Source organism: Clupea harengus, chromosome 4 (assembly GCF_900700415.2).
Source record: "Clupea harengus chromosome 4, Ch_v2.0.2, whole genome shotgun sequence".
NCBI lineage: Eukaryota > Metazoa > Chordata > Actinopteri > Clupeiformes > Clupeidae > Clupea > Clupea harengus.
In genome coordinates this window covers 19,528,249-19,553,387 of record NC_045155.1, presented here as the reverse complement: position 1 = coordinate 19,553,387, position 25,139 = coordinate 19,528,249, and the positions used below count along the sequence as shown (strand labels likewise).

Below are 25,139 nucleotides of genomic sequence, written 5' to 3'. Positions count from 1 at the left end.
GAAACAAAACGACGCCATTGTCATAAAGTGTATCTTTAAAAGGAGGGGTTGATGTACAATAGCGTCTCATCAGGCACGTCAGTGAACATCCACTGTGAAGCGAATGAGAGGGGGTTGGGAAGAGTTGTTTTGTGTTGCATTCCTGCAGTGAATTTGACCTTTGACCTCGTTGTTGTGTCCTCCCCTTCTTGCATTCCAAAGTGAGGGTTTCCTGCAGTACGCTCGGAGCGTTTGTAGCTGCTGGGGTCTGCTCGTCCGTGCGCCCTGTGCATGTTTACTAGCTAGCCAACGTTTACAAAGACAAGCGCAGTGCTGTTCAGCCAGAATAGATATTTGAGATTAATGCAAAATCAGAAGCCACGGAATTCCACATCGCCGGGTCCGGACGAAAAGGAAAATAGATTCTGGTCTACTAAGCGAAAGGAAGCAGCACCAGAAAAATCTGAAACTGAAGCTAGCTGGGTCTGCCTTGAACAGTCTTCATATTCACCCTATTTAACAAGCTTGCTAACGTAGCCGACACAGGAGCGAGGAAATGAAGGACAAACAGAAGAGAAAGAAGGAGCGCACGTGGGCTGAGGCCGCTCGTATGGTAATATATTGTTATTTGTTAACGTTGGGTACTGTTTGTTGTCGCACAGCCCTTCAAACAATGGTGGAAGCGGACCCGAACAAAGCTGCGTCGTAGCCCGGGCTGTTTTCACCATGTCTGGCAATGCACCCGCAGCAGCGACGTTGTGTAGCCAGAGGGAGTGCTCGGAGACCCATAGCTTGCGTTTCCTGAGCTCAGGCGCGCGTTTGAATAAGAAACTGGGAAAAAAATTGGGGCGTTGTTACCTAAATGCATGCATATCGTTCACCGTAGTTTCGATAGACCTTATGTTTCAATTTTGGCTATGGATCTTGTATCTTAGCTGCATAGATTATTGCTGTACTAGTAGCATAGCGTCATATCCTAGCTCTATACAAATATAGGCAGATGTAGCTTGGATGGCTAGCTTTCTAGCTAGCGTTAATTCGCTATCCGATTGACCCTTTGTTTGCAAGCTCTCTTGGTGCCAATGTATTTGTGTAAATCAAACACAGTAGTTATTGACACGGGTCTCATTTGCTGAGGATTCAAAAATAATGTTTTATCTACTTTTATTAAATAGACTGAGACCACATATATTTCAACAAAACAAAAGCACGGCCTCAAATTGTAGACATATGACGAGCTAGCTAGTTAGCGTAGCTATTTCTGTTACCAGAATGAGCTACAAGCAAGGCACAAGTTTGCTTTTGTAACCCAGTCCAAATACGACATACGTAAATAGCACGTCCTATTCGTAAAACAAGTCACTTTAATTTCATAAGATTCAACCGCCTCCTTGATTAGATCACGGTCAAGCTCCTGTTCAGAACGATTATAGGAAGCCAGTGGCTAGCTTGGCTATCTACCCTACACTCAGCCACTCCTGTCCACCCATTGTTATTGTTGCCATTTAGTGAAGTGTTTTGTGAAATTGTCACGTATGAACTGTTATCATCTTAGCATAGTTACTACACTATTGAACATTGATATCCAATAACCTCGAGGCATGGATATATCAGATTATATGTTTGCAGTTATCAGTGAATTTTGGTAGGCAGTGTGTAAGGAAAGGAGCTAGACCAAATGTTAAAACTAAACTGCAATGCTATTTGATTTGAGCAGCGTATTTACCTTCGTAATAAGTGCTTGAAAGTAATTGTTATAGAAATTGAAAGTGGCAAAAGAAGTGAGGCCTAAAATAGTAATTTCAGTAAAGACTATTTCCAGAATGGAAGAATAGACTACAAAATGAAGGGCACCTAAGCAGATTAAGCATACACTACCTGCGAAGCACCAATCAGTTGCACACACCATTCTCTCATAAGGAAAATAATTACAGTATGCAAATCTTAATTCATGTTGATATACCAGGACACCTGTATGCCAAATGTATAGTGTTCCTAAAAATAGCCATTTCCTTTTTGGCTGGTTAATCAGGATACCTGACAATAAAAATGAATTGTGGTTGTGTGCATGATCGGATGCATGCACTCGGGGCTCTGGGTTTTCTCTCCTGAAGTGTTTCCCCCACCTGACTGGTGGGGCTGTCATGTGTTGTGACACCATGCCATTCTACAAGGATTTGCAGTTGGCAACATGTGGGTCATACACTGATTTCATATCTTCAGGAGAATATTTTTTTAAAGGAATGCCAAAAAAACATTAGGGCCCAGAGTCCATTTTAACAATGCATCAAAACAGGTTTATTTGTATGTGTGAAAGCTAAAGTAGGTCGTTATGCAAGCAGATGCCTTTGTTGGCTTGAATATTTTATTGCACATTTCTGTTTACCCCACTTCTGCAAGACCTCTCTTAACATCTGCTTTTGGTTGTGTCTTTGTCAGATCCTCCATATTAAAACAACGTTTTGAAGCTGTGTGAACATGAGCCATGATGGATGATCGCACACCTAAATATTTGGTCCCTGTTTTGTAATACAACTCATCTACACGATGGCTATGAGGTTTTAAAGACAATTTGGTCCTCATTAATGAAAAGGCAGGGTGTGTCTTTGTAGTCATGTGACAGGAAAAGGGTGGGTCTTTTTGCTGTCTGTCTTTTTTTTTTTTGGGGCTTCTCTCTCTATACCCCCCGCACCCCACCCAACCTTCTTGAACTGCCTTATTTCTTCTGGAGACCAAAAATTGCATGTCTGTCTGTGGGCCTTGCCAGCTCTACATCAGACAACTATGTGGTCCGACTATGTGAGTGTATAAGGGGGGTTACTATTGTGTTTGAAGCCCCTTCCGCTGCACATACCCCACACACACACTCTTCTAGAACTGTCTAGACACCAGTCTGTGACTATGTCTGTAATGAATCAAAAAGGGAAATATTAAACAAACCCTGGCAAAAACACTAGTAAATAAATCACTTTTAAGAATTTTCAAATGTTTGTCACTGCAGATACTTTTGGTTGTTTTAACTCTAAATATGTCGTCTTTCAATAAATGTGTCAATCTCCTGAAAATTGACTTGTGGGAAATGTCAAACTGAGAAACATGCAATTAAAATAAGACATCTGTGTGGGCACTAGTATCTAGGGGATCACACAGTTACTCATGCAAAACTTTTTTTTGCCATGTCAGTGACAACATGCTCAGAGTGTGTAGTTGGCTTTCTGAGTGTGAACTTACTGTAATGTCATACTGAGGTGAAGGGGGAAATCCAGTGGCTGTGCCATTTCCCTTGTTCATTTCCGCCTAATTTAGGTGTGTGTGTCAATTGCAAGCTTACACACTCCACACAAAAAAGGCCTCGAAGGGTTCCCCCTGTTACAGGCACATGAGCTCTTTATGTTGCCCTGGTGGTGTGTGTGTGTCTGTCTGTCTTTGTGTTAGCACACATTCCATCTAACAGAGGCTTGCCTTCACTTCCATTTCCTGTTTCATTGCCTTTCCTTGAATGTAGTCAACCGAGCTAAAACAGTCCTCAGAAGGGGTATTCACCTACATGAGAGAGAAGCCTATTTATCGGTCTTCTCATTTGAAAACACCATGGGTATGTCTCATTAGTCCCTAGTTCAGTGGTTAGTAAACTACCCAGGGGATAAGCCATTATGAGGCCTGTGCCTTTTTCAGGACCGCTCTAGTGCACTAAAACATTTAGTGTTCTAGGAATTCCTACAGTACACCTCAGATGTACTGATGTAATGATGCTCACTCTGCTCTCTGACTGGAAGTGATACATATAGTATGTTGTCACGGAGAATAAAAAGTGACAACACAAGTCGACCCTATTTGCTAACTAGCTAGCATTTCAGTGGCAGCCGGAGCTTGGTGTAGAACAGTGGTTCCCAAACATTTTACAGTCCCGTACCCCTTCAGACATTCAATCTCCAGCTACGTAATTTTCTCCTCGCGTACCCCCTGAACCACTTTGCGTACCCCAGTTTGGGAACCGAGGGTGTAGAAGAATGTTAGCATCTTTTACATCCTACCTGTCTGGGAAATGTGTCCATGTCATTGACACATCAGTGTCCCCTTGATTACAGTTTCAAGAATGATATTAGTACCCAGGTTCATGCTCACTGTACGTGGAACTAGGAACCGAAATGAGGCAAAGATCTTGTGTACACTCAATGTTTTCACTGAGCAGCTATTTTTTTAAATATAAAAAAAGATTCAAACGAATACTGTTTCTTTGATATCAAAGGTGTGCGTCCGAAGTTTTAAAAGCTTTTCATTCAGTAGTAGGCCACTGAGTGTCAGTTGTAGTTGTCCTTGGTTAATTTTTCCCAAGATGCTTTTTAATAGTGGTCAGTAATTGTCCCAGCGACCTTGCTGAAGGGACTAAGGGCATTCATTCATCACGGATCCTGTGCAACAGAAACGTGTGTGTGTGTGTGTGTGTGTCTTGTGTGAATGTAACCGGTCTGCTGACTGCTCTGCGCGGAGCGACCAGTGTGGCGACGCTCATGTTGGTCGAAATCCACATTCATGAGATGCTTATTTATGAGCAACCGTGTGGTTTGTCTGGGCGTGGGTGTGGAAAGTACATAAAATGGCTCGGCGCCAGGCGCAAGTACACTGGTGCATCCATTTCAGATGGATGTGGTGGGCCCAAGAGTGACTCCCATACCCCCCGCCACACACACACACACACACACACACAACACAACACAACACATACACATACACGTGGAACCATCACTCTCCTGCCAAAGTCAGCCACTGCTAGAATTTCAGTTCCTCTGGCTGGATGTGAACCATTCCTTTTCATTTGCCACCAGCAGTACATGCACATACATTAGGGCCCTACTGATTTAAATGAGCTGTGGTTATACTACCATGCTGAATGACAGGAATGGGCTGGACATGTGAAAAACACGTCCAAAACTAAAGACTGGTGTTGGTGATATGTGTGAAACCAGTAAAATGACTGGACATGGGTATGATGCATGTGGTGGGGTCTATGCGTCTTTGAGCTGCTTTTAGTCACCAGTGGACGGATAGCAAATGCACAGGAGGCAGCTGAAATGAATGTGCCTGTCCAAAAATAGCTTGCTTGACAAATGTTTGAGAGAGGTGTGTGTGTGTGTGTGCGCATGCATGTGTGTGTGATTGTCTAATTTTAAAAGCCTTCATGCAAAATAATGAAAATAATTGAAAGTAAATTACCATTTCAGTGAGGGAGGGTGTATGTGTGGGAGAGAGCGTGCTTGTCTGTGTGTACGTGCTGTCTTTCATTACTGTGCTGAATCTAGTGCTGTGGCGCCCGGAGTTAATGCGTGTGCAACTGTGCTTGGGGGGGTGAGCATAACGTGCTGCTCAGGCCACAGGTTCAGTTCTCCAAGAGCACTGGACCCTGGTTCAGGAGGTGTTTGGATTGGTTTAGAAACGCTGGCAAATACTCTCGATCAAATGCTGTAATTGTTCCCCCCCCCCCCCCGGACATGTAATATAATGTGGGTGTACATCTGTGTGTGGGGGAATATGTCTGGGCTGGATTAGGGAGTAGCTCTAGGCCTAGTGCTGCTGTAAGTGATTTTTTTTTTTGTCTGTTGATTGACTGAACCCAAACATGTGTCTCTTGTCAGGTCCTGGAGAACTTCTCAGACGCCCCCATGACCCCCAAACAGATCCTCCACGTCATCCAAACGAAGGGCCTGAAAGAGATGCGGTAAGCTGTCCTTCAGACATCATTCATCAGACATTTCAATGTTTAAAAAATACATGCATCCAACCTCCAGTTATGCTTATGACCATATGAACATTCATTTGATGATGCCTGAAAAATCTTGTGTGATTGATGTGTCAGAAGGAATAATGATTTGCTCTTCCTTCCTATGCTTTGTGGTCGCCCATGGACTGTTCAGAAGGTAAGATGCTCAAAATATACTGAAAAATATTAGAATAACTTTTATCTTGTTAAAATGGAAGGCTGACATTTTTGATCTTTCATCAATTCTTTCTGTTCTCCCCCCTTGTGTGTGTTCCAGTGGCACGGCCCCTCTAGCCTGCCTGGTCACCATGCTTCACTCTCAGGTGCGGGGTGACCGAGTGAAGAACAGCATCTTCTTCAAGTTACCAGGCAGAATGAGTCTCTTCACCCTAAAGGTAGCACCACAGACCTGAACGTTGTACGCCAAGTTCCTAAGACCTGGGGATGAGTCCTGCTCCTGGGGCCCCCCTGCTCTGAGAAGCTCCCATCTCTCTTTGCTCCAGCCACACTTGACTGAAATCAGTGTACTTAAAAGGCTCTAGCTTCGTCAGGTGTTTCAGCTAATCAAGAGGGCAATTGATTTGCTTCATAAGGTATACAGAAGAGATGAAAAATTAAACATTCAGAACAGGGAGGCCCAGGAGCTGGATTTAGAAGCGCTCATCCCTTGACATATAAAGGGACTTTCTTCATACACATACACACAGTGAATTACCCTACACTAGACACATCTGCATTCCCAGTGCCATTCCCAATGTTCCAGTCAAGTAACCAGCCATGTTGCTGATGACCACCTCATTCTGTCCAGAAAAATGCCCTTCAATGGACCAAGAGCCCTACGGCAACAGAGGGTGCGGACGCTGCCGCAGCTACACCAGCAACAACATCCACGGCGACGGTTGGCACAGCAGAGGGGGCTGAGCAGGAGAGCTGCGACTCCACGGAAACGGCTGCTGCCAGCGGTGAGAATGACGGTAGGCATGGCCTCTGATTGACTCGCTTGGGTGACATCAGCACAGGATTGGAAAATAAGCCCCTTCTAGTGTTCTAATGTGTTTCAAGGCCACCGTCCAGAAATATCAGGGGCTTGATGAACACCATCCAGAGTGAATCGTCAAAGTGCCCTCCCTTTAGAAAGAACATGGAAAGCTGGAGAGACATTGATTTTTTTTTTTTCTCCCTACTACTTCTTTTGAAGATGTGTGTGTTGCCATAGTTACGGCAGCACATGCCACAGCCAGTGGTGACCTAGATGTGAGTGGTTTGAAAACATGTTTGTGTGTATATTAAAACCAGTCCCTGGCTACCCTTGTCACCCAAATTAACAGTTTTATATGAATTTTGGTGTCAAAGTATGCATTAATGACTATTTCAGATATTCAGCTCCATTGTCCCTTTGCTCAAGGACCAAAGACCCAGTTTCCAGAGATCAAGTTAAAATCACAATCATTTTTCACATTGATTTTTCACCAGTTATCTCTTTAGGTGCTTCCTAATGGCTCAGAATTGTGGTCTTTCTAGAAGGATCTGTGTGTCTGCTGTAGTCCCACTGCTGCTGTCGATCTGTCTGTACTGGTTTATGAAGTGCTCCTGTAGACGATGCAAAAACCAGTGAAACTGTGTCATATTTCCCCCCGCCGCAGTGCCAAAAATAGGAAACGGTTTGCTCTTTTTTGGAGATTACAGCATTTTGTTTGTTCATTGTTGTTGCTTGTGTGAAGTACGCACGAGATTCTCAGCACATGTCCTGGTTTATTTTGGTCCCCTTCTCCTGGCATGATAAATGGAAGCCTTCACATGCGCAGCACGTGCCAAGCGGTCTTCACAGGGATGCATAACTGTACTCCTGCAGTCAGTCCTCCATTACATGTAGCCTTTTAACAGGAAACTTTGTCCCAGTGACTTAAGTTAAAGTGCACTGAAGGCATTCCGGAGGAGCTGCATAGGCCCCCATTGTGTTTCTAACTTTTCTTACGAGTCTATGGCAGCCCTTAGAACCGGATGGTAAGAAGTATTGAAATTTGCCACACTTGCTGGGGACTGTTCCATGATTCTTTTCACCATATTTCATGTCTGTGCCTCGAGCCAACCAACGGGCCAAAGTTGGCGCTGTGTTTATGCATGTCATTTTTTAACCCGCCGTGTTGGATTTCATGAAATTTTATGAGAAATGTTTTGTCCAATATTCACCAAAATTGGTACAGATGGTCTTCAGACCAAGCCTCACAAAAGTTATCATTTAATTTTTGAAAGTATTTGACCATCACAGCCATCAGATTAGTGATCAGGGAGTGAGATCATATTTTAGAAACGCTTTGATGTAGAACACTGATGTAGGATTCCGGTTTCAGGAAGCACAAAACATTGGCGTCATTTGACCCCTAAGGGGCGCTGCAATAGACAAACAACTGTTTGCCTTTGGACCTCTCACGGTAATACACTTTTAAAGCAGAGACATGGCCACTAGTCATGTCAAGAGAATTGATGCTGTCATGCGGCCAACATATTGAATTTGATCAAAAAGTTTAGAATACTACAGGCTAGAGATTTGTCCAATTTTCACCAAAATTGGCTCAGATCTTCAGACTAAGCCTCACAAAAGTTTTTTGAAACCATCCATAACAGCCAATTGAAATTGGCGGCTTTACCGTCAAACCGGAAGTGAGGTCATATCCCAGCAGCTGTTTGATGTATTGACGGCATTTGACCACTGGGGGACACTGCAAAAAGGCAAAAAAAACTATGAATGTGTCGGCCATATTGTTGTGTCTGGTCATTTCTTTGATGGAGCTCAAAGATGGGACATGACAACCTGTTTATGTGGCCATCAGGTGGATTTAATTAAAATCCTTAAGTTGTCAGTGGAATCTTCACCAAATTTGGCACGGATGATCTTCAGACAAAACATCATGCAAGCTATCAGACGGATTTAAAAAACTATTAGTATGTTACAGCCCATCAAATTCGGAAGCGAAGATGCCAAACAGGAAGTAAGCTCAGCCAATCTTTGCTCAATTGATATGAAACTTGCTGTGAGTGCTTCCAGCTATGCCCTAGACACAATGGCATAACGTTTCCATGGCAGCTCTGGCCTGCTTGGCTACTTTGCCCCTCATCACTGCTTGTAGTTGTATTTTATAGGTTCTAGTGTGCTTCCTGTACAAATCCCATACTGTCTCCTATTTGATTACTTTCATATCAGTAGAAGTGTTGCATAACATTCCTTCTGTTAAAGTGGTGGGCTGCCGTTTAAAATAATATGTTACGTACGTGTAGCATGTTGCATGTTCAGCAGCTTTCGAAGGCAGGCATTTTCTGTGTCATCTTTGCTGAGCCTTTATCAGTCTCAATGAGCCGAGCCACAGCAGCAGCGCTGTAGTGCTGACGGTGCAAGGGGTGTCTTGTGTGAGACGCAAGGTGGCCGTGAGTAATGGTGTTGTCCTGTGATCCTCCCAGCCTCGGTGGACGAGACGTCCTCCAGTGCCTCCTGTTCCACAGAGCCCCAGACGCGCCTCAGCCGATCCTCACAGGTAAGCCTCCACCGGGGGGGAGAGTGGGAGAAAGGCCAGCCATTAGTCCAGGGAAATAGAATCTGACCTAGAACTCCCAATGCTTCTGAAGTCCACAATTCTAATCCAATAGAATTGTCAAATTCAGTGTCTCGGACAGAGCCATACACCATTCCAGCCAATAAAAATATTGCTTCAGGAGCACAAAAGGAGGGATGTAATTGCATTGGTTGTTGAGATCAAATGTCAACAACTCCAGGATTGCGTACTATACCTTTATGCCAGACTCCATAAACTAGGGCCTGCTCAGAACCCTGTACTCTTTGGAATATGTCCTCTCTGTTTCAACTGCCATGGAAGAAAAAGCTTCTTCTTTTTTTTCCCCAAAGAGGCCTCGCATGGGAAAGGCTCTTTGTGGAATTATAAATGTTTCATACAACCCATGACAAACTGTTTTCCTCATTAGATTTGGTTAAAAGCAAAAGCCCAGCACAGGACCTGACTAGACTGGACTATAACATGAATGTTAATATTGCTGAGAATGCGTGAAGGGTAGCATTTTAGTCTGGGAGGCGTGTTGAGGCAGAAGTGATGTGTCTATGCCCAGCATTTCCCTAAAATGTCTGTGAGTTTGACAGATGGGGGAGCCCCTATGAGTTATCTCTGACTCAATGCTGTGCTGTGGTGGTCTAACTGATCGAAACAGTACTTAGACATTACTCAGCAGTTTGTTTTTTTTGTAATCTGTAGCCATGCATTTTTACTCTTATCTATGAAGTTTGTAGGGCATTTGTAATGTGTGTGATAGCATTCATGTTAATGAAATGTGCTGTTTAACTTATCAAGCTGAAGGCGTAGACTTACAGCAAAGGCAAATGCTTTTCCTCAGAGGGATCAATTGAAAGCGCCCTCAATTTTGTTTCTTCACAGTGATGGTTCAGTCACGGCAATCTTTTATTTAGCTTTTGGCTTTAAATAGAACATTAATTTTGCACCACTTGGAGATAATAACCTTGTTGTTTGCAGGGAAGTGGGAAGTGTTCTGTTCGTAAAGTACTTTCTTTTTATACGAGTCCTAGACTCCTGGCTGTGACGTGTGAAATCGAATCATATTAGTCAGTGATCACATTTTTCCTTTGGGTTTGGGACAGTGAGTATAGAGAAAACGATGCAAGAGAACAAGAACTAAAAATGCTATGTACTAATGGAATTTCAGATAATAAAAAAGGGTTAATAAGTAAAATGTGTGCGTGTGCGCTTGCTTACGCACATATCTTTTCCTTGCCTCACTGTGAACTCCTTTTCATTCCAGTCGGGTCGGCAGAGAAAGAAGTCAGTGATGATGCCTCGTGTCGTTCTCACTCCACTCAAGGTCAACGGGGAACACGTGCCATCAGGTTAAGACCGCTTTCATTCTTTCAAGCTTATACCCCTGCTTCCCTCTCGCTCCCACTCCTCCCCTCCCCTTCTCCTCTCCTCAACGGTTTGTTTATTCCCCTCTGCCTGTGGCTCTGCCCGTCTCCTGCAGCTTGACGACATTTATAATTTTCTGCCCTGACACTTTAATCATTTATATGGCGGCTTCCGTTGGCGCCATTTGTTTTTCCTTCCCCCGCCAGTGGACTACACTGCCTCCTCAGATTGCTTTAGCCTCATACTGAAATCACTATCCTAGTGAGAGGGTGGGGTGGGGTACCCCTCCGTAGTTAGAGTGAAATCAGTCTGTCAATCCTCCCTGTTTACTTACCACAGACACCACCTGCCTCCTTGCTTTTTGTGTCTGCTTTTTTTACGGTCCTCCACCTGCCTTCCCTCTTTCCTCCGCTACTGATATTTGCCCCCCTCACACCTCACCTTTACCCCAACCCTGGTGTCGCCTCACTCCCTGGCTTATTTTATGCTCACTCGCTAAGGCTGCTGCTGCCACTGCCCTCTGCTGCACCTTCTGGCCGATCTGCCTGAGAGCTGAGCTAAACTGAGCTGCCCCCTCCTTCCCCACCTGCCCCCCTTCCTCCACTCACTCCAATGATGAAGAGTGTATCTCAGTGTATCACCACCCCTCCTCCCCCAAATCTCGCCCCCGTAGGAGCCCCGGGGAGGCGCAGGGAAGGCTCTAGGGGGGGCACGGGCCCCACGCTGCGCACCCGCTCCGAGCTGGGCTGGAAGCGCCCCCAGCACTTCAAGAGCATGCGTGGCCTCCGCTCAGGTACTGAGGATTAGTGCAAAGACTCCCACCACCACCACCACAGCCCCAACCCACCACTTTCACCTCTGCACCCCTTGAGCCACTACTGAAACCTCCCTTAATCATATCCAAAAAGCTGCTTCCAGGCTCTCTTGGACACCACGAGTTAGCTACTGCTATTGTCCCTGTAACCTTCCTCTATCCTATTATCACACTCTAATCACCTGAAGAAAGAACATTTCTAGTCTGTCTGTCCCTCAAGGTTTAAGAGAAAAATGCCAAGCACAGACAAAAACATGTTACAAGCATGTAGATTAGCGTAGACATCTGTGCTTTGAATGTCAAGACATAGCATCAGCACAGTTATGCTAACAGAGCATAGAACTCCCCTGTGTTTCCTGATAAGTTAATGCCTGACCCTGTTTATTTTGGTTGCTAATTTAACTCCTGTTTTGTTGGCTGCTCAATGAATGCTGAGTTTGTATTGGCTGTAAACTTGAATGGCTTACCATGTTATTTGCTCCCATGTAAGTGAGTTTATTTTGCTAAATGATGATGCACAAGTTATGGTGTAATATTTTCAGTATGAAGCATATGGTGTTAAGTGCATTTAAAATGCAACTCGAACTAACTGAAAATCTAGCGGGTTCAAAGCACTGCTAGTGAGCTAATCTGTTCAGCGGTCTTGTTGCTAAATATTGTTGCTCGTTGACAATAGGACCCATGAAAAGAAGCCGTGGAGTAGAAGTCGATTTCGAGACCCCAGGATCCATCCTGGTGAACACCAACATCCGAGCACTCATAAACATGCGTACCTTCGCTGCCTTCCCCCCACACTCCCAGCAGCAGCTGCTACAGCTCCTACCCGAGGTCGACCGACAGGTGAGCGTCCGCCGCCCTTTCTGCTGTAACGCATGTGCATGTCGATCAGTCACTTTTAACTAGGTAGCTTAGCTGTGTAGCTTAGCTTGTACTGAGGAAATGGCAGGTATTCATCTAGTGTGTTTTGCTACATTTCTGCCTTTTCTGTCTTTCGGGTTGATCATGTTTAAACAGTTTAAAACACAATTTCTGCAATTTTTCCAACTCGTTGCTAATCAAGCTACAAAGACAACAAGTGTTCACGTAGTGTTCAACTGTTTGTTTTTGCTCTTTTTGACTCTTCCCTGAATCCCCTCTCTCTTCTCCAGGTTGGCCCAGATGGACTACCTCGTCTCAGTAGTTCAGCGCTCAATAATGAGTTTTTCACACATGCCTCACAGAGTTGGAAAGAGCGACTGGCCGAAGGTTAGTGACATTGGGTGCGTTGATGTTGTAACATCACTAAGCCTTTGAAGAAAATCAAACCAAAAAAAGGTTAACATAGACTTGCTAGGGTCTAATGTTTCTCCCATCACTTGTGCTGGGCAGGTGAGTTCACCCATGAAATGCAGGTGCGCTTCAGGCAAGAGATGGAGAAAGAGAAGAAAGTGGAGGCGTGGAAAGAGAAGTTCTTTGAGGAGTACCATGGTCAACGGTACAAATTTTTCTTTCTATCCATTTATTTTTCTCTTTCTTCCCTTTCTTCCACCCCTCTTTCCTTTTCTCCTGCTCTTTCTCTCTGTTCATTTTTTCTGTCTGTATTTCTATCCATTTCTTTTTCTCTTTCTTCCCTTTCTTCCACCCCTCTTTCCTTTTCTCCTGCTCTTTCTCTGTTCATTTTTTCTGTCTGTATTTCTATCCATTTCTTTTTCTCTTTCTTCCCTTCATTCCACCCTTCTTTCCTTTTCGTGTCTATTGTAAGTTATTTTACTCTGTGACCTTTTGCTTATATTTCGACTATCCTTGCTGTGCCACACCTGACCGAAATCATTCTTCCTCTGTTGATTTAGGTTTATCAAGGACATAATAATTACACTGACCTTAATCTGGTGTAGTGAGGCCGAGAGATATGGGAAACGTAGTGCAAAAGGATTGCGATCCCCTGGTCTGAATCATCAAGGCGTAATACTCTTGGAACACATGAAAATCTAGCCTGATAAATATTGAATATTAAACGTATTCAACTTATTCAACTCTAATGTTTCAAGTCCATTGTATTGTGTCTATCAGGAATTCATTTGGTAAACTGTTCTCTGATTTGAGCATCAGGAACTGATTGTGGTGTTCTTATTTGTACCTAACATGTGTCGTGTTGTCTCCAGGTCTGGCCTGACTCATGAGGAGGCGCTGAAATTAACAATGAGTGAACCAGGGGATGTTGCAGGGGCTGTTTTGGACAGAGACACTGCTGCTGTTGCCACGGGAACACCAAAACGGCGCAGTGTGGGCCGGCGGCGCCGGGAGGGACGCATCAGGCGTCGCTCGCGAGCAGACATGCGGCGCCGGGCTCGACGGACCCTCTGCAAGACCAGTCCCACCGCTGCAGCTACCTCGGCCGAACAAGCAGACAGCCCTGTGGCCTCAGACTGCGCCCCCGACACTCCTGCCGCCCCCTCCTCGCCCCTGCCAGAGGCCACTGCCGCCGTGCAGGATGAGGTGGTCCTCCCAGCTGACTCCGAAATGGAGGCCCCGGCAGAAATCCCCTCCCCAGAAGCAGCCCCCTCCTCCCCGGTCCCGGAGCCCGCCCCGACCCCGGCCTCCACCGTCTCCAGCGACGAGCCAGAGGAGCCAGAGGTTCCCGAGGTCTCCCCCCGGCTCCTGCCTGACGACGTGCCCGAGCCCCCCGTCGCTTCCACCTCCTCGCCCTCCTCCTCTTCATCCTCCACCTCCTCTTCCTCTTCGCCCTCCTCCTCGCCCTCCTCTGCCTCCGACAGGCAGGGAGCCTTTGCTGCTAGCTCGGACTCGTCCTCCTCGTCATCTTCCTCGTCCTCCTCCTCCTCCACAGCCGCCATCGCCACCGACCCGCTGGATGACGGGGCGTCGGTCATCACGACTGGCACAGCCGGTACCGGCGCCAGCAGCAGGGAGAGCAGCCCGGCCGCCAGCCCAGCCACCTCCAGCCCCGCCGTGCAGCCCAAAGAGCAGAAGAGGAGGCCCGACGAGCCCCAGGCCTTCACTAGCTTTCCCGAGAAGAGGCCGCGTCTTGACGACCGTCAGTCCTTTCGTAACACAGTTGACAGTGTGCACACGGAAAAGCCGCAGCCCACAACAGAGGAACCCAAGGTCCCACCAATCCGGGTATGAGGTCACCCTTTCTGTTTCTGTCCCATAAGACTACTAAGGGGACAAATGGAATTAGGAAAGACCCTGAGATCAATAGCCTCAAATACTATAACATAGAGTGTATATCTGTTTTATAATGTTATATTTATAACATTTATTTTCATTTCACACAATCATCAATGGCATCCTTAGCCCTCTCTTACTTTTGACAATCCATAACGGTTTATATCCACCAAATCCTCCATCCAAGTCATATTCATTAAATGCAAATGTAGATTGTGTGTAGTTTAAAACTTAATGATGGTGTTATGTCTGAAACCTTTTTTCTCTTTCCCACTCTTACAGATACAACTCTCCAGGATCAAACCGCCCTGGGTCAAGGGGGCGCCAACGTACCAAATCTGTCCCCGCATTGTGCCCCCCAACGAGGGGTCGCGGCGCTCAGGGACGGGGGCGCGCACGCTCGCGGACATCAAAGCCAGGGCCCAGCAGGCCCGCGCCCAGCGAGAGGCAGCTGCTGCTGTTGCAGCCACTGGCGACGGGGCAGGGCCGGGCGGGGGCGGGAGCGGCCCGGGGGGCGGTTCTGGCCTATCGGATCGCAGCAGTGGGAGGCGGGCCCGAGAGCACCCGGGCCCGGTCGAGCCGGGAGGAGGCAGCGGAGGAGGAGGCGGCGATGTGGAGGAGCAGAGCTCACCTGCGAGCTCTCATTCGTCTGGAGCACAACTACAGCTGTCCGCTGTAGACTCCGAGAGGACCACGACGACGGCCGCTTCCACGCCCAAGGCCCACGCATCGTCTCCGTCCACCTCCTCCAACCCGTCTTTTCCTCCGTCGGAACCGCCGCAGACCCCCACGCCGTCCCCATCGGTAGGGGGAAGCCCCGCCTCGCAGGCCCAGACGGAGGAGCTCTCGCCAGGGGAGGATACGCTCTCGGCCAGCCCCAGCGACAAAGCCTCTGACGTGGCTCCAGACACTCCAAAGCAGATTCTCAATGAGCCAGAGTCAGTGGGCAGCCTTCCGGATGTCTCCACAGAGGAGGCCGACTCGAACGACAGCAGGCCGCCAACAGAGAGCAGCCCTTCGCCGTCTGTAATAGAGAAGGGACCGAGCGGGGCGGTTTCGCTAGTGCCCACCTCCATCCCTGACTCGCTGCCCAGGTTCGGAGCGCAGGGTGTGGATGTCATCAGGACGCGGAGTGCTGTCGGGGCTCAGGCCTGGGAAGGGGAGCAGCAAAGTGGGCATGAGCAGAGGTCGGCTTCGGCCGGCGTTATCCACCATGGCTCCGACATCAAGCAGGAGGCTCCCGCTGCAACCAGAAATGGGCTGAGTGAGGTTGGCGAGGAGCAGAGCTGTAGAGAAAGAAGGCCAAAGGTCCACAGCCGCATTGACGTAGGGATGGAGAGCAAGCCCATCACAGGCTTTGAGAGCTCGGGCTCTTGTCTCCCCAGCATGGCTGGGGATGATGACGCTGGGGCGCACAGTGACTCCACGGAAACCGCCTCCGACTTCGAGAACGAGGCCCCAGAGGAGGACTCTGTCGACTGGCATGTGACGACAGGCGACTGCAACGGTGTGCCAGTCCAGAGCGGCGGCACCAAGCCGCAGAACCAGCCCGTCATCCAGAGCCCGAGTCGGCTGATCTCCCGGACGTTCAGCCCCCCTCCCCAGCACCAGCAGCCAGTCATCCAGTCGCATGTGTCCAACCCCGGCCAGGGCCAGTCCGTCATCCAGCAGACCCGCTTCCCCAATGGCGTTCAGAACCAGCCTGTGATCCAGACCCAGAAGCAGCAGGGTCCGCACCCTGCCCGCGCTCACGCCTCAAATCACATCAAAGAACATGCCCCCACCTTTGGGATGCAGAGCCTGGTCCAGCAACACCTCGCCCAGGCAGGGAGGGACCAAAACCGCATCGCCAGGCTGAGTGACAACAGCAGCAATAGTGGGAAGTCAGTCATCCAAACTGAAGTGTCCGACGAAGCCGAATTCCTCCGACGGTCGTCTGCAGAGGACAAATCTGGGTCGGCCCAGCAGCCCTCCGGCGGGATTAAGAAGGCGGTGGCTTCGGCGCGGACAATGTCCTCGGTGGAGGCCAACAACCCGCTGGTCACCCAGCTACTCCAGGGCAGCCTCTCCCTGGAGAAGGTCCTGCCCCAGCCGCACTCTGCCAGCAAGCTGGAGATCAACAGGTTGCCAGGGAGCCCCACAGTGCCCCAGGCCGGCCGGCAGCCTATCCCCCAACCCCGCGGTGCAGCGGGCCCTCGCTTCAGGAACCCCAGCGACTCCTCGGCGGGCCCCACGGACTCTCCTGGCCCAGAGTTCTCCCCACAGAATCAACACAAGGTGCCCTCGGCCCGGGTCTCTCCAGGACCCGGACGTGGGTACGGGCCTCCGGCGCCAGGCTCCCTGCCGTCACGGATGGCGTGCTTATTTGAAGAGGCCTCCTCAAGAGTTACGGCTTTGCAGCAGTATCACTCCCAGCAGCCAGGGGGCAGTGTGCCGCCAGGTGCCGTGCCAGTAATCACATCCCTCTCCTCATCTTCATCATTGTCCTCGTCTTCTTACTCTACATCCTCCAGCCGACGTCCGTTGGAAATTACCTCGCAGAGCACGGCAGCTTATGAGTCAGCCGTGATTAAAGAGCACCCGGGACCTCAGCCCATGCGGGGTGGAACTCCAGAAAGACCTGGAACTTTCCAGCAGCACTCTAACAGCCTTGCTCCCCCCCATCCCCGTACGACACCCGACGCCCCGTCCCCTCCACATGGCGACCTCTGCCCCTCAGAGGTCATTCCCACAGTCAAGATCAACTGGCGACCTACCAAAGCCCCGCTCCCTCACCCGCCTCAGCCCTATCAGCAGCAGCAGCAGCTCTCTCCAGTTGCCACGGTGAAGAACGAAGTCTCCTCCCGCCCCTCTTGCCAGGCGCTCACCAAAAATCCCCCCACCCCGCCTGGAGGCAATGGCACCACTGCTGCTGTCCCTTCTGCTGCTGCTGTCATTACCAAAAAGGAGCCCCTGAGCTCCATGGACAGTTTCTTAAGTGGCTGTGGGGGGGCCATGGAGGGCCTGCTCAACATGGAGATGTCCCTCGTGCGCATGGCCAAAAAAGAGCAGGGCAGGAGCCCTTACGCTCGCCCAGGGGACCTCCCTTCCTCCGCCTCACCCTCCTCGTGCTCGCCTTCCTCCACCACGTCTTCCTCGCTCCCCTTCCAGCTGTACGGCAAGTTGCCCAAGCTGCAGCAAAGCACAGGCGGAGGGGTTGGGGGTGTGCTGGGTAGTGGTGGAGGCGGCGGTGGAGTCATGATGGGCGGGGGAGCTCCCGGGTTCAGCTACACGGCCAACGTGTCGGTGGTGGATGGGAGCGGCTTCTCTCGGAGCATCGCCGACAGCGTGCTCAACCTGCGGTCGCGCTCCGGCACCGGGAACGGCGGCATCGGAGGCGGTGGCGGCCAGAGCGCGGCGCTCAGCATCCAGGCGTTCGCCGACAGCGCCGCCGAGGAGGTGGCCCTCAAATGCTCGTGCCGGCTCAAGGCCATGATCATGTGCCAGGGCTGCGGTGCCTTCTGTCACGACGACTGCATCGGCCCGTCCAAACTGTGCGTGTCCTGCCTGGTGGTCAGATAGTCTGCTTTGTTTCTTGGGCAAGGTGAAGCTAGGGCCAGGAGAATGGGACTGTTCTGCCGTAAACTCTCTTAAAAAAACAAAAAACAAACAAAAAAACCTGTCGTCTTCTTGCCTCGTGTTTGAAACTCGACAGTGTTACAGGACTCATGAGAGCATGGGGGTGTTGAAATGTTGTGGAGCCCAGTGTTGGTGTTTTGGCAGGACAGTAGGGCTGAAAGATGCCTTGTAACATAAAAACTAGTCTGTATTTTTGTTGCATATATTTTCTATTGCTGTTATGATGATGTTGTTATTATTATTGCCAAGATAATAATAATAATAATGATAATTATTATTGTTATTATTATTGTGAATTTACCTGGCACGGTTGGTTGTAAATTGTGCCTTTTTTTTGTTTTAGTTTTTTTCCACAGAAAAACATTTACCTCATCCTCTTGACACCATTCATCAGTTCAGTGTGAAAATGGTGGCTGTTAATTGTTTGCGTTGTTTTCCCTTCCTGTCCTCGCTGTAGAGGATGATGGGAGGGCTGTTTCGTGTGTCTTGTCTTGCAAAGAAATATTTTTTTAATCATTAAATAAGCGAAATGACATTTTCTTTTCCTTTTTTTGTAAGTGCTTTCACTTTTCTTGTTTTGTTATTTTCTTATCCAAAGTGAAGTCTGTACACGACCGTTAAGCACAGTATTCTATCCAATAAAGCTGACATTGAGCGGACTCGAGGCTTCCCTTAACGTCTGCTGTGCCCACAACCTCAACCAGCCCAAATGTTTGTTATTTAATGGAATTATTATTATAGTTGTCAGTACTTACGTTAGTGAAAAAAAGAGATCAAGAACACTGGGGATCTGGGTTAACAAAAAGAAGAAACTATGGTTGTCTCTGTCTTAGACTTGGCAGGGGTAGATATATGGCTGTGTAAGACCCCCCCTTCCCCCATCCATCCCCAGAGCAGGCCTGTAGTTTTATTTCACTTCAAAGTTTATTTGACATCCACAGCACTATTTTTGTTTTGTTTTCTCCTTCTCAGTACAACCTTGACAACCCCTCCATACATTAAAGATCTTAATAGACAGAGTTGACAATTTTCAAATACATGGTTACAATATGACATCACAATGCATCGTTTGAGTCCTCTAGTGCTGGCTACATTTTGGCACAGATAGATTTTGTACAGGATTGCACCAAAAGAGTAAGGAGGGGGTAGGGGGGCATCCATACACAACTTCACTCCACCACTGGTTACTGTAGCTCCTGCCAAAAATGTGTTAGAACTGCATCATCGCTAACTACTTTAAGTTTAGTATCTTGGCTTTACACTGTGACCATGGCTGCTGATGCTTCAGAATGATATAAGGTGATTCCAGCCAGCCATCTTTTGTCTTATCTTTTATATGAGATAAGGGCCCCTACAAAAACTAACTACAGAGTAATGTGGAGGTAAATATCTCACAGAAGAAAGAAAAGTGCAAAATCGGCAAAAATGTGTGTCTGTCTATAGTCTTGAGGATACAACAGAAAAATGGGGGAATTAAGGAAAAAGATTGTATAACCGATCTAAGTCTGAAGATGCCATACCCCCACATGTCCCCATGCCAAGAAACACCAATTATTCATTTATAAGGTCAAATGAAATGACTCATTAGTCAGTAGTCCAGAGTTCTATTGCATCTCCAGCCTTCCTCTGCTGTTACTATCAAGTATTTGATCATACTCTACATAATACACCAGTAAACAAAGACACAACTTAATGTATGATATAAGTAGTTGATTGGACACCCTGATTCCATCCCCTCTTCAGACGAGCTACGACGACCCTGTTACACAATACCTTAGATGATCAAAGTACCATTGCCATCATACAAAGCAGTTGCCCACTGAAAAAGGGCACAAATATCACAAGTTCCAACTCCTGTCTACTCCAGAATATTCAATAATAAAAACACTGAGATCAGATTTTGTTTTGCTGCCCCAGATTGATGAGTCAGAGAACCAACAGTAGTTAATTCACTTGAGCTCATATGTAAGAACCCAGAGGAACCCAACCTCAGGGGGGGACCCCCTAGCTACCTAGGGGGTCGGTGTCAGAGCAGAAATGTCAGAAGTAGTGAGACGTAGCATGAGATAAGAGGCGACTGGTTACAACTGAACACGTTCTAAAATAGACAACATGATGACATGTTCATTGTCCAGTGTGATCTCAGCTGCCCCTAGATGTTCTGACCTGTAATCAGTTGGAGGGGTTAAAGCTGATATACATATGGCCAAGAAGGGCTTGTTTCTTTTGTATTTGGGGGAAGGAATATATGCAATATATCTATATATTATTTACTGTGTGGATTTCAACCAGCTTGAAGGGAATATGGAGTGCACTTCAAACATCATTTTCAGACTCAAAATAATTATTAACAGACGTATACTCAAAACAGGTCTCTCACGCTCTCCATCAAGGCCACTCCATGACAGTCATTATAATATGCCTTCCTCATAAATGCACTGAATTAAAAATGCAGTCCAGTCAACTGTCTGGTTTCCATTCAGTAGGTCTCAAAAGAGTCACAGCTCCATGTGTGAGAGAGGATTCGTATGATAGGACACTTCAAAAACAGAGCTAGGGTGGCTTCCAGGCGGTGTGGGGGGGGGGTGTGGGGGTTACCTGGGTGGGGGGTTCCCACCCGAGTGCAAACGTCCTGCCCCGCTGTCTTACTTCTCCCGGTAGTGGAGCAGGTACATCTTCAGGGGCTCGGGCAGGGGCAGGCTGAGGATCTTCTCTCTCAGCGGGTTCACCTGAGTCTCCATAAGCAGGATGCTGCCCTCCCTCCTCCCTCCCTCTTCCTCCTCCTCCTCTTCCTCCTCCTCCGCCGCCTCCTCGTCCTCCTGCACGCGCTCGCACACACCCCGGCACTCGTCCTCCTCATCTTCCTCATTGTCCTCGTCATCGCTCCCCGACTGGTTGTTGTTGTCGTCCATGGGGCCGGGGATGAGGCGGGTCATGAAGACGTAGCGGTTGGTCAGCAGCGAGGTGGAGTCCCGGTGCTCGCGCCTGCGTTTGTGACGGGATCCAGCTCTGCTGCCGGCGTGCCTGGGCGGAGGCCACATCCCTGAAAGGCCCTTCTTCAGGATGTGGCGGATGGTGATGCGGGACAGGTCCTGCAGGCTCCGCACCTCACACATGGGGGCTGCGTACAACCACACATGTACATTAATCACTTTCCTCTAGACAGGGAGGCTACCTGAAGGACATGCCGAATGTTTTTCTATATTCATAGACATAGACATAAAACAGCAACAGCATTCAATGCAAAGTGCTGAGATATACCATGAGGGGGTCTATTTCATCAAGGCTTGAGTTCTTCTCTAGGCAATTATGCACGACACTACAACTCAGCTAGCCGTATCAGAGTATCACACATACCAAGCTGATTATAGTACTCACGTAAAGGAACTGCCCTAGGTTTGCCATTCTGGTTGTTTTTGGGCAGTACCAGTGGGGCGAAGGACACAGCAATAATCTTCTTAGTATCCCAGCTGTTGTAACCTGTCCTAGTGATTTTGGTTAGCTGACAGCAGAAGGAGAAAAGTCTAAAGATTAAAAGCAATTTAATCTCTAAATGTCTTCAAACAATATTTTGTGTGAGAGAGATAATGGGGAGGGAGGGGAGGGGAGGGGGGCAGGTGTTGTTTCTGTGAGTGTGGTAGGCTGGCACTGTACCTTTTCTTCCAGAGGTAGCACTAGAATCCCTCCCACTTTGAGCAGGTTCTTCATGTAGTCCTCGTGCTCCTTCTGGACTCCTGCTCCACAGTAAACTCTGTCATACTGCCTGGACTCAGGGGCAATCTCCAGACAATTCCCCACCACAAACGACGGCACACAAAGCTCAAACCTGGAAGTTTACCAATTGAATCATCTGTTTAACACATGTACGTGTATCTCTGCTGTTGCCTTTTGCTCCAGAGTAACCAAGGCCAAACTGAATACTTTTATGATAAATGTTTGATATTAACTGCCACACCTCAATCTCAGCAAATCCTCAAAGGCACTTCTATCTGCATAATGACATTAACATAATTTGATCCAATAGCTACACTTCAACCTCCCCTATAGCTGATGTGCAGTATACTTCCAGAAATATACAATGTTTTGACACACAGTCAACCCGTGGAATGTAGACACACCTGTCAAAGCTGTGACTGGTTAGAGTGAAGAACTCAAGTTTCTGATAAGCGTACTCAATGACATCTGAATGCAGTTCCACACCATGATTCACTCCAAATGGACCTGGGACAGGAGATAACAGATCATTCATGTATTTCTGTATGTATTTGTAGCTACAAAGCTATTGGAATCTACCCAATGGAATGACTAAACATTGGACTTTCCCAGGATTTGATTGAGGGTGAGGTGGTTCTACACCTTTTTTCCCTTGAATTATTTGAATTATCAAATGTGAGTTTCTTAATTGTTTTCACAGAGCATCCACAATTCAGGCCCAAGAGGGGTTTGTATCCTTTTGTAACAGTTCATGTCATCACCCATGTTATAATGCAAATATACAATTATTTACAGAGTAACGCACTAATTACAAGTTTGCTGAATACTTGCTTCTAACCTCTAAGTATTTATAATAGCTGTGTAATATCAAGAGTGGTCCCCCTCGTTTAACTGCAGCCCTAAACGTCCTGAATGTCTCTGAAACAAGGTTCCTAAAACAAACACAATAAAGGAAGGAAGTAATGACGGAAGCACAGAGGAGAGAAAGGCAGTCTCACCTAGTATGAGGCCCACCATGGTGCTCAGGTAGCCAGTGCCGCTGCCCAGGTTGAGGAAGGACAGGCCCGGCTGCAGGTCCAGGGCCTCCATCACCTCAGAGTAGATACAGGGCGCCGAGAGGTGGATGTTCCCGTGCCTCCAGGCCAGGTCCTTGTAGGCGCTGTCGCGGAACTCCTCCAAGTAGTAGTCGGCACGGTCGATGGCCCGGAAGGCCTGCTCCACCAGGTCCGTGCGGATGTACTGGGCCTCCTTCAGGTTGTCGATCAGCTCGTCGTTGTCCTCCCCGGCACTTACCGCTCCCCCCATTGTGTGTCTGGGAAAGAAATGTCCTGATGTTCCATCATTTATAACTATTGCATTTGTTTATTTATAAGATAACCTTATCCAAAGTGACTCGCAGTAAACTTTATTTTGGTGGCTTATGCATTTTCTGAGTGTGTATAAACATGTAACTATATATTAACTATAATTGATCTCATTCGGTTTCATATTTTATTTTACCTGACTTGACTAAATCCTCTCGAAATCTTTTAAAAGACAGCCTGTAAGCTACATGAAACTTTCTATTATGAAATTGTATAGAATTTGTTGTTCACACCTGTTGCTTCTAAAACCTGTACCATGACATTTTGTTTTGTTTTATTACCAATTCACTCTGTTCATTTTTTTATAATAAAATACGTACTGATTTTTGAACGGTGGACATTCTTTCGTTGACTTAAAAGTGTATAACCATGTATGAATAAACAATATGTTACATTTTAATGGGTTAAGGTGAAAAGAACGTAACGAGAACCCTTAACAACCAACTACTGGTCACATTAGGGATAGCTAGTCTAATTATTAATACAACGGATATGGGCCTAGCATAAACCGAATCAAAGAATGGAACGACACATTGCCAATCATAAAACCGCAATTGATCCGGCAAGATTTGGAAAATGTTAGCTGTTCAAATGCAGAAACAAAGTTTAATAAAGGTTATGCAACAGCTGATGTGCATCTGTTGTTTGTTTGTTTGTATTTTCTTTTGTTTCAGGTAATAGGCTATCTCAATCTTTGTCATTTTTTTCTCATTGTCAAAGGGGGTCCTGTCATAAAAAGTTTGGGAACCACTGCTAATTGCAATATTCGTCGCTATTTAAAAAAATGCAACACCAAAAAACTGAACTTGTCTAAGCAGTTCTACGAATAACCGGACGGTGGTGCAGCGGAGCTCAGAAGGGCAAACTTCCCCAGAGACGCTACCTCAGGAACTGCAGAACTGAGAAATATTTCCCACCAATCAACGCAGACTCAAAATGCAGCTGCGCCATTGAATAACAAGCCATTGTGTAGCTAAACTTGTTTGCTTTCTCTTTTACTGTACAAACAAATAGGCCCACACTTCAAACAGATCAACAAAAAACATGATTTGCACAAGTCAGACATCTTAAATTTGTACATTGTCTACCGGTTAGTTAGTTGAGGTAGCTAAATACCTAACCCACTTTCGCCCGGAAAATGTCATATAACAAAGGGTGACTAAATAGGGCACCACTGATAACGGCTATTACAATTCTGCAGGATACCTTGATCAATACTAAGCATTCGTCTGGTCGAAAATATGGACAGTTGTCAAAAAAAATAACAGATAAATTATGATCACGGTGGCAAACAAAGAAACTCGTCACGAGCAAAACAAGCGTTTAAAGCTAAATTGTAGTCATACCTTCTGGGTTGACGCTTTGTTAACGTTGAATAGAGTAGACAGTGTGAGCTGATATCACCTTCTAGAATTACCCCGTCCTTTCTTTTGATTTCCTACCCATATAAACATTCAATGCAAGTGGGTACAATGCTACATGTAAACATTGACCAGCTGACACTGACGTCACGGACAAAAACACTCGGTAGTTTATACAAAAATTGAAATAGTTTATTTTCTTTGCTTTCTGTTTCTCTTTTTCAGTGTGCAGTCTAATTTGACACAACCAAAGGAGAAATATGGAATGAATTACAAAACTTAAATAATTCAAATTCGAAACTTTTCGTCATACATTTTGACAACCATTCTATTTTATGTTGGTGTTGGTGCCAACCGACGCACAAGGTCCTCTCATTAGATTCCAGCGTTTGGTGTCCGCAACTAACATACCCTGGAATAGACAAATTAAATAGTTTCATGACG

At 47.0% G+C, this 25,139-nt stretch overlaps 2 protein-coding genes across 4 annotated transcripts; one reads left to right on the top strand and one right to left on the bottom strand.

Annotated features, from left to right (window-relative positions):
- The first annotated feature begins 67 nt into the window (after positions 1 to 67).
- On the top strand, positions 68 to 18,956 carry asxl1 (ASXL transcriptional regulator 1). Of its 3 annotated transcripts, none has more exons than XM_031566606.1 (13): positions 68 to 592; positions 5,613 to 5,695; positions 5,892 to 5,894; positions 6,015 to 6,132; positions 6,546 to 6,699; positions 9,194 to 9,267; positions 10,559 to 10,643; positions 11,333 to 11,452; positions 12,150 to 12,313; positions 12,622 to 12,718; positions 12,842 to 12,947; positions 13,615 to 14,590; positions 14,921 to 18,956. In XM_031566606.1, exons 1-13 carry the CDS (start codon positions 536 to 538, stop codon positions 18,197 to 18,199), a joined length of 5,316 nt encoding a protein of 1,771 aa, XP_031422466.1. In that variant the 5' UTR covers positions 68 to 535; the 3' UTR covers positions 18,200 to 18,956. The 3 variants fall into 3 exon arrangements, with proteins under 3 accessions (XP_031422466.1, XP_031422465.1, XP_012676248.2); XM_031566605.2 differs by having other exon boundaries at positions 6,546 to 6,711; XM_012820794.3 differs by lacking the exon at positions 11,333 to 11,452 and having other exon boundaries at positions 6,546 to 6,711.
- A 205-nt stretch (positions 18,957 to 19,161) lies between these two features.
- pcmtd2a (protein-L-isoaspartate (D-aspartate) O-methyltransferase domain containing 2a) lies at positions 19,162 to 24,846 on the bottom strand. The gene is made up of 6 exons (XM_012820797.3): positions 24,681 to 24,846; positions 22,969 to 23,282; positions 22,375 to 22,477; positions 21,911 to 22,082; positions 21,635 to 21,758; positions 19,162 to 21,377 (listed from the first exon to the last, which is right to left on the bottom strand). The coding sequence occupies exons 2-6, from the start codon at positions 23,273 to 23,275 to the stop codon at positions 20,902 to 20,904; spliced, it is 1,182 nt and encodes a 393-aa protein (XP_012676251.1). The 5' UTR covers positions 23,276 to 23,282; positions 24,681 to 24,846; the 3' UTR covers positions 19,162 to 20,901.
- Between the last annotated feature and the right edge of the window lie 293 nt (positions 24,847 to 25,139).

What these genes read in the sequence shown, in the direction of transcription:
- pcmtd2a (XM_012820797.3), bottom strand. Translation starts at nt 23,275, where the DNA reads ATGGGGGGAGCGGTAAGTGCCGGGGAGGACAACGACGAGCTGATCGAC. An exon ending in ACCAGTCACAGCTTTGACAG is followed by an intron (nt 22,083 to 22,374) that starts GTGTGTCTACAT and finishes GTAAACTTCCAG; the next exon opens with GTTTGAGCTTTGTGTGCCGT. An exon ending in ACCTAGGGCAGTTCCTTTAC is followed by an intron (nt 21,378 to 21,634) that starts GTGAGTACTATA and finishes GGTTGTACGCAG; the next exon opens with CCCCCATGTGTGAGGTGCGG.
- asxl1 (XM_031566605.2), top strand. Translation starts at nt 536, where the DNA reads ATGAAGGACAAACAGAAGAGAAAGAAGGAGCGCACGTGGGCTGAGGCC. An exon ending in GCCTCAGCCGATCCTCACAG is followed by an intron (nt 9,268 to 10,558) that starts GTAAGCCTCCAC and finishes TTTTCATTCCAG; the next exon opens with TCGGGTCGGCAGAGAAAGAA. An exon ending in GAAAGAGCGACTGGCCGAAG is followed by an intron (nt 12,719 to 12,841) that starts GTTAGTGACATT and finishes TGTGCTGGGCAG; the next exon opens with GTGAGTTCACCCATGAAATG.